This window comes from Lepisma saccharinum, chromosome 23 (assembly GCF_977018435.1).
Source record: "Lepisma saccharinum chromosome 23, izLepSacc3.1, whole genome shotgun sequence".
NCBI classification, from domain to species: Eukaryota; Metazoa; Arthropoda; class Insecta; order Zygentoma; family Lepismatidae; genus Lepisma; species Lepisma saccharinum.
In genome coordinates, this window is record NC_139251.1 from 35,567,113 (window position 1) to 35,580,832 (window position 13,720).

Below are 13,720 nucleotides of genomic sequence, written 5' to 3' on the forward strand. Positions count from 1 at the left end.
ACCTAACCAGGTAGTCCGTATAATACTAAAGTACCAAATAATGCTACATGAATGTTCAGTAAGCGAAAAAATTACCGTGGTGTGAGAAAGATTTTGTACAAAGTAAAAACAAACATGGATAAAATAAAGCTGTGGAGTTGTTTGCAAAAGTTTTCGATGTGTATTGATTGTGTGTGTGGATATTTATCGATTTGGTAAGGGAACGATAAGTTTTTATGCATTAGAGATGATTTACGGGTTTAATTACGAAGTGTACTGGCAACATTGGTTGTGTCAGAGGTCAGTACCAAGTGTACCCAACATTTGGCTGTGTTATTCCATCAATGTCCAGATGAAAGAAAAGATTTGAAATTTATCAAACAAAATGATTGGTAGCTTATCATCTTATTTGTTTTACATTGATTTTAGGTACCTGCATGTTTGTAAATTCCAACAGTATGGAAATCGTTGCAGAATTGGCCTAGTGCGTTTAGATCACACAGTTGTATGCAATGGGTAACATAACATCTTCAAAGAGAAAATTTATTCCATAACTGGTGTTGCTAACACAACACAAGTTCTTCATTTCAATTAATCAACCATGCTCAGATGCTACATTCTCTCTTTCTACAGTGTGAACCTGGCCTTGGAGCTTCTGTCATGTATAATCTACTATACAATCAGCCACAGAAGGTAATGCTTCTCGCTGGCTGTAGTACAGTATGCACGACTGTAGCAGAAGCTGCGAAGATGTGGAACTTGGTTGTGGTAAGTTTTAACATGAGCTTTTAAATTTCTACCAGTTCCATGATTAGAATATGTAAAGTTTATGAAGTAATCCAGGTGTGTGCACAACATTAGAAGGCTCCGATGCTAGAAGAAAGCATAGAGATTCAAGTTGTGGAAATCGTTGCAAGGCGAGAGGTTGGCTTGCTAGCTTAGTGGTGGAACATTGCCATGGAGTGCCACAGAAAGAGCTAGGTTTGATCCCTGTTTGAGCCACAGTGTTCATGTAACTTCTCAGTAAGTTATAAATATTTTGGGACTAGGACCCTATCGTCTGATAATTCATCAGTTTATGAGCAAATCTACCAATAATTGTAGCCTGTGTCTACAACAATTCTCTCGTTTAGTTACGGTCTTTATGAATATAAAGGAAATATGAATCTATATTTTTTAAAGTACATTTCTAAACATGTAGTATCTTTTCCTAATTCGATACCAGCTAGAGCACATGCGTTTAGTGAGGTGATAAGTATATCATTAAACATTTGCATATTGGTATGTGCAATTTTTTATTAATTCTCTATGCTAACTGCTTCTATTTATTTATTCCTTGTTGTACAAGGTGGCGCAAAAAGAATGCATTTTTTTTTGGAATAAGTGTAACGTCGTTGATTTGCAAGATACAAATGTTTGCTTATCACCAAGACCATTGGTAAGTAATGCAGTTTGGATAGATATCCAGTATGGAAGATGATGTCTGAAAGATGACTTCCTTGTTGCTGTACACACATTCGGAGCGTCTCCTCAAAGTTCCGTATTGCCCTTGCCAACATTTTGTCTGGCACAGGTGTAATTTCTTCACGAATGGCAACTTTCAGCTTGTCAACTGTACGAGGTTTGCGAACATAGACTTTCAACTTGAGGTAACCCTACAGAAAAAAGTCGCAGACAGACAAATCTGGGGAGCGTGGGGGCCAAGAGATGTCGCCGAAGCATGAGATTACGTCGTGAGGAAACATTTGGCTCAAAACTGCCATCGTAAGTCATGCTGTGTGAGCAGTGGCTCTATTTTGTTGTAACTACATGTCTGCCATGTTGACTCCTCGACATCAAAGTTGTGGACCTAAAAAATTGCAAGTCATGCCGACATAGCGCTCCAACGTCACTGTTACTGTAGCCCCGTCTTCTTTAAAAAAGTAAGGTCCAATGATTCCCACTTTCAAAATGCCGCACCACACTGTCACCTTAGCACTATGAAGAGGTCTCTGGTGTAATTCTCGTGGGTCGTCCATTGTCCAATATCGACAGTTTTGCTTATTGACATAACCATCCAAATGGAAATGTGCTTCATTGCTCATCATCAGCTGCAATAATTGTTGGCAAGGGCAATGCGGAACTTTGAGGAGAGGTTCCGGATGTGTGTACGGCAACAAGGACGTCATCTTTCCGACATCATCTTCCATACTTAAGTCATCACTGTATATCTATCCAAACTGCATTTCTTACCGATGGTTTTGGTGTTAATAAAACGTTTGTATCTTGCAAATCAATGGTGTTACACTTATTCCAAAAAATGCTACCTTTTTTGCGCTACCTTGTATTATAGTAAGAAATACATGCAATTCTCTCTCTCTCTCTCTTCTCTCTCACACACACAGAGATAGAGATTACATTCTGAATTTTCAAATGGAATTAGTGCACGTGCGAGTAAATTAAATTAAACATAACCATTTAAATATATAGCACAAACAGCTGAAATCTCTCTTATAATAATAATTCCATGTGTCTCGTAAAAATAAACTACTTGCCTGTCGATTTCAATGACACTCTTAGCGTCGTCGCCTTTTAATCGAGGGATCCCAGGTTCGATACCCGGTGAAGGCATGTAGTGGTTCGGACCCACTTTAAACTGTAGGTCCAGTCCGAATTAGCCTTACTGTGCACAAAGTGGACTTAAAACACCAACTCATTCAATCAATTCAATGACACTGTGTGACATTTTTGTGAAAACTGAGTGAGTTGCTGATTTTTTTTTGTTTCAAAGCAACTTGGAATAAATATATAATTGTACAACATAACCATTGGTTATTGAAATTTTTCATGATGTAAGTTATATTGCATAACAGAAACTATTTCTCTATTGCTACAGCTGTGCTATGGTGCAAGTTCTCCTGCTTTGTCAGATCGCAATCGCTTTCCCACATTGTTCAGAACACATCCTTCAGCAACTGTTCATAATCCAACCAGAATCAAGTTGATGGAGAAGTTTGGTTGGACAAGGGTGGCTATCCTACAGCAAGCAGAAGAAGTATTTATATCGGTAGGTGCTTGCTCACATTTCAGAAAGGATAATGTACATTTTAAAAATTATGCATAGTGAATGCTTAATTGGCATTTTTTGTTGCTAAATGACTACAATGTTGCTTTTTTGACCTAGAGTTATGCATTTTTTCCTAGCTGGTAATTTTAAGGCAACAATTATCTTAATTTTATTGCAGGAAAGAGTCTAGGTTAGAAGTATGTGATTTTGAAGTGTGTTATATGAAATGAAAGGAAAGTGGGATTTTTGTATAAAGTGAATGTGGTTTAAGTTTCTAATTTTCAAAATGTTCTGCCCACAAATAAATAAAAAAAGAGAAAAAAAAACTTGTAGAGTTTAATATTTTTGAAACTGTGTTAAATATAATCATTGTTTATGATGTATAATGGTAACAAAAAAATTATTGATTTTGTAAGTTGAATTTATAAAGAGTGTGCTAGAGACAATGTCATCATCATTATCCTTCACCGTTTCCTGCATCTATCTGGGTCGGCATAGAAGTCAAGCCTCTCGATTTTCTTCTAGTCTTCCTCTCTTTCGACGGTGTTCCAATCTTGTGATTTTCTCCTAACACTCTGCACTATCTGCTCTTTTCACCGACATCTTGAACTCACCTTTGGCCTTATTCCCACTCCTTGTGCATTGTAAGCTCTTACTGGTAGTCTTTCTGCATCCATCCTTTTCATGTGTCCGAACCATCTTATCTGTGCCTGATCTATCCTGTCCTGGAGCTTCACCACCTCCCACTGTCTGTCGGATCTCCTCGTTCCTTATTCTAACCCTTCTAGTCTTCCCCAATATACTCCTTAAAAATTTCATCTCCACTGCGTACATCTTTCTTTTGTCTGTCATTGTCCAAGTCTCTTCTCCGAATGTAATTATTGGTACATAGTATGTATTATATATTACCTTCTTGCATTTCATAGGTACATCCCTGTTCCATATTAGAACACTTCGATAGAGCCCACCTCCCATTTGTTCTCTTCTGTTTACCTCCTCATCTCTTCTTCCACTTCTCTAAATTATTCTCCTAGATATTTGAAACTCTCCACTACCCTGTCCGTGACCATCTTTATTCATGGTACATTTCTGGCTTGTTTCTTGTTGTTGTTAGCATCTCACTCTTTTCTGTGTTGAATTTCATTCCTGTTCTTTTGATTTCCTCATACCAACTACCAAGCTGTCTCTTCTATCAGTAGATGCAAAGATTTGCTACTTAATGTTTTTTTTAACACTTGACACTGAAACTCTAAGATTCCTTTTCATATACCATTTTTTTTTGTCATTGTCAGTTGAGCTACATTCATAGTGTAACTAATAAGGAAGCTGTACTGTTTATAGTTCTTCAGAATGACACGTGAATTATGTGAATGTTATGTAATTATAAACTTCAGAGACAGACATTTTTATTATTAGTTTTAATTTAAGGATGTTTAACACATTTTGCGAGCTACGTCACTGTTCATATCTCTACATATTACTACACGGCAGTGGTACTGTATTATTTTTGTTTTTTGTAGACTGTTGAGGATCTCGAGGCAAGATGTAAAGAGGCTGGTATTGAAATCGTGACTAGGCAGAGCTTCCTGAGTGATCCCACAGATGCTGTGAAAAACTTGAAGAGACAAGATGCTCGAATAATTGTCGGTTTGTTTTATGTGGTTGCAGCAAGGAAAGTTCTGTGTGAAGTTTACAAGCAGAATTTGTATGGGAGATCATACGTTTGGTTTTTTATAGGTAAATAGCTGTTTTGTTGGTTTCAAAATTGAAATAAATTAATACAAACTTTAAATAGAATATGCTGTAATGACGGCAGGCCAGTAGCCAGCTCCCTTGACATTAGGTAAAAGTATTTTGTATTCTAATTTCTTTGAGGTGAAGAGTGAAAATGTAGACAGCATATATTATTTTGTTCACAAGTTCACGAGGGATAAATTCACAGAACATGAACAGCATCTATTATATTTGTTCATCTTGTTCTTGAGAAGAAATCTAAGTACCAGCAAGTGTTTAGAAGATTCTCTAGACTTGAGAAAGATATTTCATAGGGGAGCTTCTTAATCTGTAACTTCCCTGCCCCTGTTGCAGCCTCTCGTTTGACAAATATCTGGGACTTGAACGTCATCATCATCCACAGCTGCATCAAATGCCAACAGATCCATAGTTTTGGGAATGAAGAGGAGTTTTATTGCTTCGGCCGGGGGACGGTAGGCACTATGATTGAAGTGATATGATATGAATATATATGATATAAATACCTATATCATCAAAAATAGTATAGAGTGTGTATTAAGGGATGGTGTCAGTAGCAGTCAATTAACATATCAATAGATGTTTTAGAAGATATAGAAAAAACGAGTATTTGCATGATATTTCTAAATTGTATGTTTTATAATAATATAATGCCCCCCCCCCAATTTACCTTCATTTAATACGGTTGAACTTTTGAAAACTGGACTTGGTTTACAAAGCCCCCCTGGAGATCAATTCTAGCTGCAGACCTGAATGAGGGTGTAATACTCTACATTTATATGTCACTTCTGGCTGTGGGGATATTTAAAAGATCGTGTCTATCAGGGACATGTCCGGTCTCTGCCTGATCTGAAGGCTAGCATACAACGACATGTCGCTCAGATTTCACCAGACATGCTGCGAGCAACCGTCGACATGCCGTGTTACGAATGCAGCATGTTGCTGATTTGGGAGGCCGTATTAAACAGTTCTTGTAACCATAGTTCCTAATAAACATGCCAGAACCATTGTTTTCATGTGTTTGATCTTTCCTGCCTTTTTCCTGTAACTATACCACGTTGTTACTGCTTACAGTGCCATTTTTTACCCTGGTGGCGAGAATTGGAACTTTTTTCTTGCATAATTCGCGTGCATATTGCTTCATTAGCATATCTACGAAGTTTCAGACTGCTACTCTCATTACAGATCGTGCTGTACCACTCTGAACACCGTCACTTTAATTATAACCACCTGGTATTACCAGATAATTCAAAGCTAATGAATTGTGCTACCCACTCTCAGATCACCCTGTTGACCTCGAAGATGCAAGAAGGTTTCTTTACACCAAAAAACTCAGTAGTGTACAGCAGCAATTGTTGCCAACCTGTGGTAGTCACTCAAGGTGCCTGTTCAGTGGCTGAGCACGTTAGGTGGTAGACTGTCAATTTCGTTTCCGTAGTTTCCGGGATTGAGACCCTGCTTGGACATATGTGTTCTTCGTGATTGTCCCTTCAATTTGATCTAATCATCACTCATGCTCACCATCACAATTAGCCAAAAGTGGTATATAGCAGGTGATGCTAAGTAGCAATAATATATCATCCAGGCAGGAATAAAACTGGCAGGAATGCCCCTACATATGATACCTGATTTGTCCTGCTATATATGTCAGACAGTGCATTAGATATTTTTCTAGAAGTGAGACTTTCTTAGACACCCTGTATACATCACTTACTGAAAACAGGATATTTGTTTATTTTTCTTAACACAATCACTTCTCGCTCCAATTATGGTCAGGTTATGAGCCAGAAAATATATTTTGAAAATTAATTTACATTTACATGTTCCCTTTAGCTTTTATTATAGAATTGCATTTGAAAAAATTGCAAATGTTAGCTACAAGTGAAATTAAAATATTAGAAAAACTTAAATGTTGGTTTAATGATCTCATGATTGTTTTTTATCTTCAGGTGTGAAATTGTCTTTTTGTCTATTGGGTCAAATGCTCAAAAGCAGTTTCGTCTCACATAAGTACTGTACATCTCTAACTGTATGCCATTCTTCTAGGTTGGTATGAAGACAATTGGTTTGAGACTAGGTTGGAAGAGGAAGGTATAAAATGCAATCAGACGGAAATGCGAATGGCAGCCGAAGGCCATTTAACAACAGAAGCACTAATGTGGAATCAGAATAACCAAACGACAATATCTGGCATGGTGAGTAGCTCTTAGGATGTTAGTTTGAACATGTTCTTTGTACGTTTTAACATTGAAACCCTAAGAGATCATTTACAGTGCATTTTCTGGTACCTCATTCTTTAAATATTTTTTAAATGCTTTTGATATCCAGTTTACTTTGTGAAGGAAATACTAGAAATTAATTAATGGCTCATTTCAAAGGCAATGTTTTCCCAGAATGGTAATTTTTGGGGAGAAAACGATATATAAATTATTGAAGAGCCATAATTAGATGTTTTGTGTGTGTGATAGAAGTAAATTGCTGCTGTTAAGAACTTATTGAAAAGCACCTTGAATTTCCTTGGACTTATATTTGGTCTAGGAATTAATTTGTGCAGTTCTTATGCACACATTGAAGCTGTAGTTCAAACACAAAATACATAAATACCTTAAGAAAAATATTGTCCATCGCGAGCCACCACTTTCGCCCATCTGTCAGGCAAGTTACGGATTCCGTGGCGAAAGAAGTCCTCATCCTTTGAAGCGATCCAGTCAGAGACCCATTTTTCGATATCTTCTGAAGAAGTGAACCGCTGTCCAATCAAATCGTTATTCATGCAATCGAACAAGTAGTAGTCCGAAGGAGCAACGTCTGGTGAATAAGGCAGGTGGGGTAAAACTTCCCATCCAACATTTTCTAAATAGGTTTTGACCGGTTTTGCAACATGTGGGCGAGCGTTATCATGTTGAAAAATAAGTTTATCATGTCTGTTCTCCCATTCTGGTCGTTTCTTGGCCAGAGCTTGCTTCAAACGCATTAATTGTCGTCAATAACGTTCTCCATTAATAGTTTCACCCGGTTGCAGCAGCTCATAATTCACCACACCTTTCATATCCCACCATATGCACAGCATAACCTTTGCACAGTGAATATCTCATTTCGGTTGTGATGGACCTGGTTTACCTGGCTTCACCCAGGCCTTTTTTTGTTTCGGGTTCTCGTAATGGATACACTTCTCATCGCCAGTAACAATGCGATGCAAAAACCCCCTTTCTTTTCTGTCTTTGAAGCAGCAATTCGCAAATGGTTTTTCGTCTTTCAACGTCTCTGTCTTTCAATTCATGTGGAACCCAATGTGACATCTTTTGAATCATTCCCATGGCTTTGAGGTGTTTGGAAACTTGTTTGATCAACACCTAATGCTTCTGCAAGTTCTTCCTGCGTTTGACACGAATCCTGATCGAGCAATGCTCTCAATTCTTCGTCTTCAAATTTTTTTGGCTGTCCAAGGTCGCTCTTGGTCTTTCAGGCCGAAATCACCACTTCTAAACCGTGCAAACCACTTTTGACACGTTCGCTCTGCTAGCACATGGTCACCATACACTTCCACCAAAATACGATGACTTTCGGTAGCACTTTTCTGCATGTTAAAGTAATGAAGCAGAACACCCCGCAAAAACACTTTATCTGGCACGAACTGCGCCATGTTCAGTTGACTACAAAATGCTGATGCGTCAATCAACTGCCCTATACTACGACGATGCACGCTGACAGGAGTTTTCAACGCATGTGTGGATACACGGAACTGTGGTACGATACGCTCGTTACTCCATCTCTTGTCCAGGCGCACAAATTAATTCCTAGACCAAATATCAGGGACCTTGATTTTTTGCAAACATGATAATACTGAAAAATGTTAGTTGAAAAAAAAATTGCATGTGCAGTGGCATGTTTTGAACACATTTTCCATCCATATGAAATGGTGAAATAATGCAAATTTGGCATAAAATACGAATTCTTGTCTTTTCGTGAAATTCAGCACATTTTGTGCTTAAGAAATGAAAAATACCCTCAAAAATCCAACATTCTTGTATTTTACGATTTAAAAATAAAATGTATCATATTTATGAACATGCACATTTTCCAAAATTTTATCCTAGAAAAGAACTATGGCACTTGTTATAAGTGGAATAATTCTCACACCTACATGAAACTATGTGTAAACAGGTGTTTCTCATGATTGTACACCTTCTATTGGACTGTTTTGCATCACTGATCAAAGTGGCATAGTTCCGATGGGAGATTGAGAGTGCATCACAAGGGGGCCGTAGCACCAGTATTTGTCATGCAAGAAACTTTCCATTTCACCAAGCAAAGTGTAGCCATTTGGGCAGGTATCAAGTGGACACCTACTGCCACACTGGAGCCGTACCCAGTGAAGTGGTGAAGTTCTGGTGGAGATCCAATTATGCACCTCCTGTCACACGGGATCCGTAAGATCGGCATTCATCATGTGACAAATCATCGAAAAGTGCTTTGTCATAATTTCTTTCCAACATACGAAACTGTTACAAACAGGTATAAGCATGTGTGACCTACATTTTAAAATACTAGTTTAAAAGCACAAAGAAGTTATAACTTTAGGTATATATGGTGAGAAAGTGTGCTGAAATATCAAAATTTGGAAAAAAAATAACATGCAGTTTTGGGAAAAAAGTAACACCGGAAAATTGAGGTCTGTACAGTGGAACCTCGATTTTACATTTTTCAGGGGGACCAAGCTTGAAGAAACTTAAAATGTGGAAAAATGTAAAATCCAGGAACGTAAAATTTTGGTTCCAACAGTGTGTGAATTAAGCTTTTTGCTTGGGGGCGGGGGTTTCCTCACTCGGTGTTGTAATTGTGATTTCATTTCATTTTTTTTCGGGGGTATGGAAAGTTGTATATGTTACCAGTCAGTTAACTCTGCTATTGCCTTTAGTTCTAAGTACCTAGGACATTAAATGTTATAACATTTATACCTGTCCCAGCTAACTAGAGCAAGGCCGCGCGTAGCATCAGAGAAGCGAAGGAAATCTATTGGCCAGAGCGAAGCAGTAGACGCTGCTGGGAAGACAGTCACTTTCTCCCACTCCACGCAATTCGGTTCCTCTCACGTGTTCTTTGGTGGAGCCGTCTCGCGTCACTACTTGCGCAGAGACTTGTTTTCGTTTGCCTGCTCCACAGTTAGCTGGGACAGAGTATACACATAATTTATAAACATTATTTTTTTTACATTCAAAGAAAAACCAAACACACGCACACAAAGAGTTATTGAACTAGTAATACCGAGAAAACTTGACCAAATATGTACTGCGCATTCAACTCAATGAAGACGTGCGGCAAGGTATGTGATTTACGTTCCTCCAATGAATAAAGCTGACGAAATTAGCTCTTGCCATGGCGGTAGGCTTACAAGTAATTTATTTGACAATTGACAGAGCAACGGCATTACTCTGGGAGCTTTTTTGTAAAATCTCTGCACTCGAAGATGACAAACAAATAAACAATGAGCTATTTTAAAATAGAACTTCAGACGCGAAGTAGGATGTAATTGTTTTAAAGTTTAATTAACTGTTTTCGCAAATGATTTTTCAGTGGTGTTGGTTCCATAGTGAAGAAATGGTATAATATACTTTCAATTCAATTTTCTCTGGCTGGAATAGAAACATCCCTGGCAGGGTTTACAAATTTTTTATTATGCCGGCAGGGATAAACATGTGTGTGTGTGTGTGTGTGTGTGGTTGGGGGGGGGGGATCCCCAGCATCCCCTCTGTTAATTTGCACACTGGGTTCCACTGTGCTTATACCCAACTGTGGATTGTGTAGTGCCTGTTGATTTTTACCTGGCTTGTGTGCCTAAATTTCAGGCATTTTTTGTGTTTGTTAATACATAACAGTGGCAATTTTCTCCTGACTGTACCATGTTCATTTGTGGTTTCTAATCAATAGGGATCATGTGCAGCACTAGACGAATTTGGCAATAGCAATTTATGGGCAAAGATTTAAGAGAATATGCTAAATGCTTTCTAGAGTTTTTCAACACAAGAGACATAATTTGAGTAGTGCCAGTGCAAAAATAAACCTGGCAATAGTCATGATGCCAAAGTGAAGAGGCTATGTTTTAATTTTAGTTTGAAATTTTAAACGTAAAATACTCTGAATATTATTTTCATTTTGTAGATGTAGAAGGCAGGAGTTACAAAATTCACGGCACATCACATCAAGCAAAATCTTTTATCGTTACTTAAAACTAGCTAAAAATGTTTTGGTTAAACATTAATCATTGGTAAGATATGTATAAATTTTTACAAAATATAATAAATAGTATGCTTGCTTGGAATTTTGGTTGGTCTTAATAGTATGTGAGATATACATCAATTTCAGACATCTGACAATTTCCGACTTAGACTGAATTCAGTGCTAAGAATCAAATATGATGTTGATCACGAGAGATATCCCGAGGGATATCAGGAAGCTCCACTGGCCTATGATGCAGTCTGGGCTGTGGCTCTGGGTGAGTGTAGACACTGCATGCAGATGTTTGAAGAACAACACCTGTGTTTCCAGCTTTTGTGCATGCCTGCTAGAACAGTGCAGTCACATAGCAATGTCCTTCAGGCATTCGGTGAGATTTCATTGGTGCCTGTTAATGCCTGTGTCACTGTTGCTTTTCGATGTTCCCCTCATCTCTTTGAATAAATTTAGCATTGAAAACAGCTTTGAAGTCTGAATTAGTTAAACCAGGGATCGCCAAACCGTCGATCGCGAGCTACTGGTAGCTCGCAGGGTCATTTCCAGTAACTCGTGAGGGGTTTGGCTAGAGTAGGTAGATAAGAGTGGCAATATTTGAGTGAAACTTCAGCAGAAATATCTGCTTTTACTGATAGATGAACATCTGGACACCTGATCTGATATTTGTGGCAACCCATTCACCCAACCTAACAAATATTGTGTATGAAAATGGGTGTCATCCTTCTCATTAATGTAGTAAGAAGCAAGATGATAACGATTTAGGGGCAAGTTTTTACATTTTACTCTAAGAAAAGTATTTACATGTTTTGAACTCTCTTTAAGAAATGACAGCCTCTGTATGTTGCAGAGAAGTTAAAAATAATAATTTGATGTGATTTGATTTTTTTTTTATTATTTAGCATCGCTTTTCTGCCACTTTTGGCTAATGGTGACTATGAGGATGAATGATTACATGATGAAATTTATGAAGAGGCACTCACATGCTCATGATGCTGGGATTTGAACCCAAGGCCCCTGGCATCTTAGTGCTGTGAAAATAGATCATTTATCTTAAAGTTTTTATAAGCCAACAAACTATCGTAAAAAAATTCAATTCACACTTAGTAGCTAGTCATGTATTTTCAAATCTGGGAAGTAACTCAATGTCTCAGTGAGAGGAGTGTACTATATTCATTTACAATTTCAAATTTATCGCAACCCACAGTCTGCCATTTGGCTGGTCATGATAATCACCTAGCACTTGTAACGTAACAGTGTGGTCAAACGCGATCGCTCAATGTACTTAATTGGAAACGACTGGGCTGCGATCGCGAACAAAGGTAAAAAAAAAACTTTAATGTCCACACTTCACGCTACAATTTTTTTATCTTCTTGTGTCGTACTTCCTGCTCGTACTGCGAGAGTTTACGGGCAGCAAGCACAAGAAGCACGAGACAAAAAGGGGACCCTGAAATAAAGAAACTTATGAATTAAGCACACTTACGTCATAGTTTCGAAGGGTTCGTCAGTGGATAGCAATACTTGCCTTCTCCGCTGTATTCTAGGTTTAATACTTGCGTTGTCCCGATGTAATATCCTTTCTCCTTTTCCAACGTTGCTAAATGTATAATCCAACAATTGTCTTTTAACGTTAACTTCAATTTCGGGCTTTCGACCAATCTTTTTATGTAAATCTAGTTGTTTAGAGCATGCAACCAATATAATTAAAAGATCTCCACGATTCAATTCAACAAATATATATATATATTCAAAGTTCCAAAATAGTACACTTTACAAGTACACACAATCCCACAAAAGACTAGAGTTGGAGTAATTTTAACAAGCAATGTGATATTAACAACAACCACGCGACCTGCGCGCTATTTCAATCTTCTCACATAAATTTTCATTTTTAATGTTAACAAATCACGAGCATGCACATAAAATGCAGTTTAATCACAACCTTGTTCTTGGCTGGGCGAGACACTAGAATAGTTGGCGAGCCCAAATTGGTATCTACAAATTACCTTAAAAAGTACAGTTTATAAAAGAAGCACCCCGCTATTATTATTTAGATTAAGGAATGCCTCTCTTTTATTCTTAATCAAATGCCTCTCTTTTATTCTTAATCAAATGCCTCTCTTTTATGCTTAATCAAATGCCTCTCTTTTATTCTTAATCAAATGCCTCTCTTTTATTCTTATTATTATTATTAGTTATCGCATCGGTAGTGCTACCAAAAAAGGTGGACAAGTAGGTTATTAAACTACTAGATGGTAAATTGGAACAAGACGGCAAGAATCGCGATTTTCTACTGGTTCGACTATCAAGGGCGCACGTGCGTGCATTTAACTTCACTGACACAACTTCTGGGCGATCAAAAAAATGATATGCTTCACTATCAATCTTTACACGCTGCCTGTGCGTGGATAACTTTATTAAATAGTTCAATTAAGCAGCTAGTCACGTTTTTGCGTTGGATGCTTTGAGAACATCAGATTATAAAAACGCGTCAGCAACATATAGTACAAGTTCACGCGTGCACACACACGCCTTCTTTCCTTGACTCCTTTGTTTTTTGTTTAACGCGCACTCGCCAATGTATGCATTGGTTACAAACACTTATCAGAAAGTTCATCGAGAGCGACAAAAAGGCAAAAAGGGGGGGGGGACAACTGAAGAAGAACTAGTGTTCGTTTTATAGAATTAGTTACTCAAGGTTCCATAAAAAGT

The 13,720-nt window shown here is 37.9% G+C and overlaps 1 protein-coding gene across 4 annotated transcripts in view; it reads left to right on the forward strand.

Moving 5' to 3' along the window:
* The window catches only part of GABA-B-R1 (gamma-aminobutyric acid type B receptor subunit 1), a 66,010-nt gene that overhangs the window by 8,645 nt on the left and 43,645 nt on the right, over positions 1–13,720 (forward strand). For all 4 annotated transcript variants that reach the window (XM_083109978.1, XM_083109980.1, XM_083109977.1 and 1 more), the window contains exons 4-8: positions 613–747; positions 2,855–3,025; positions 4,546–4,762; positions 6,824–6,972; positions 11,141–11,270. In XM_083109978.1, coding sequence (XP_082966104.1) covers positions 613–747; positions 2,855–3,025; positions 4,546–4,762; positions 6,824–6,972; positions 11,141–11,270 — 802 coding nt within the window. The remainder of the gene's footprint in view (positions 1–612; positions 748–2,854; positions 3,026–4,545; positions 4,763–6,823; positions 6,973–11,140; positions 11,271–13,720) is intronic.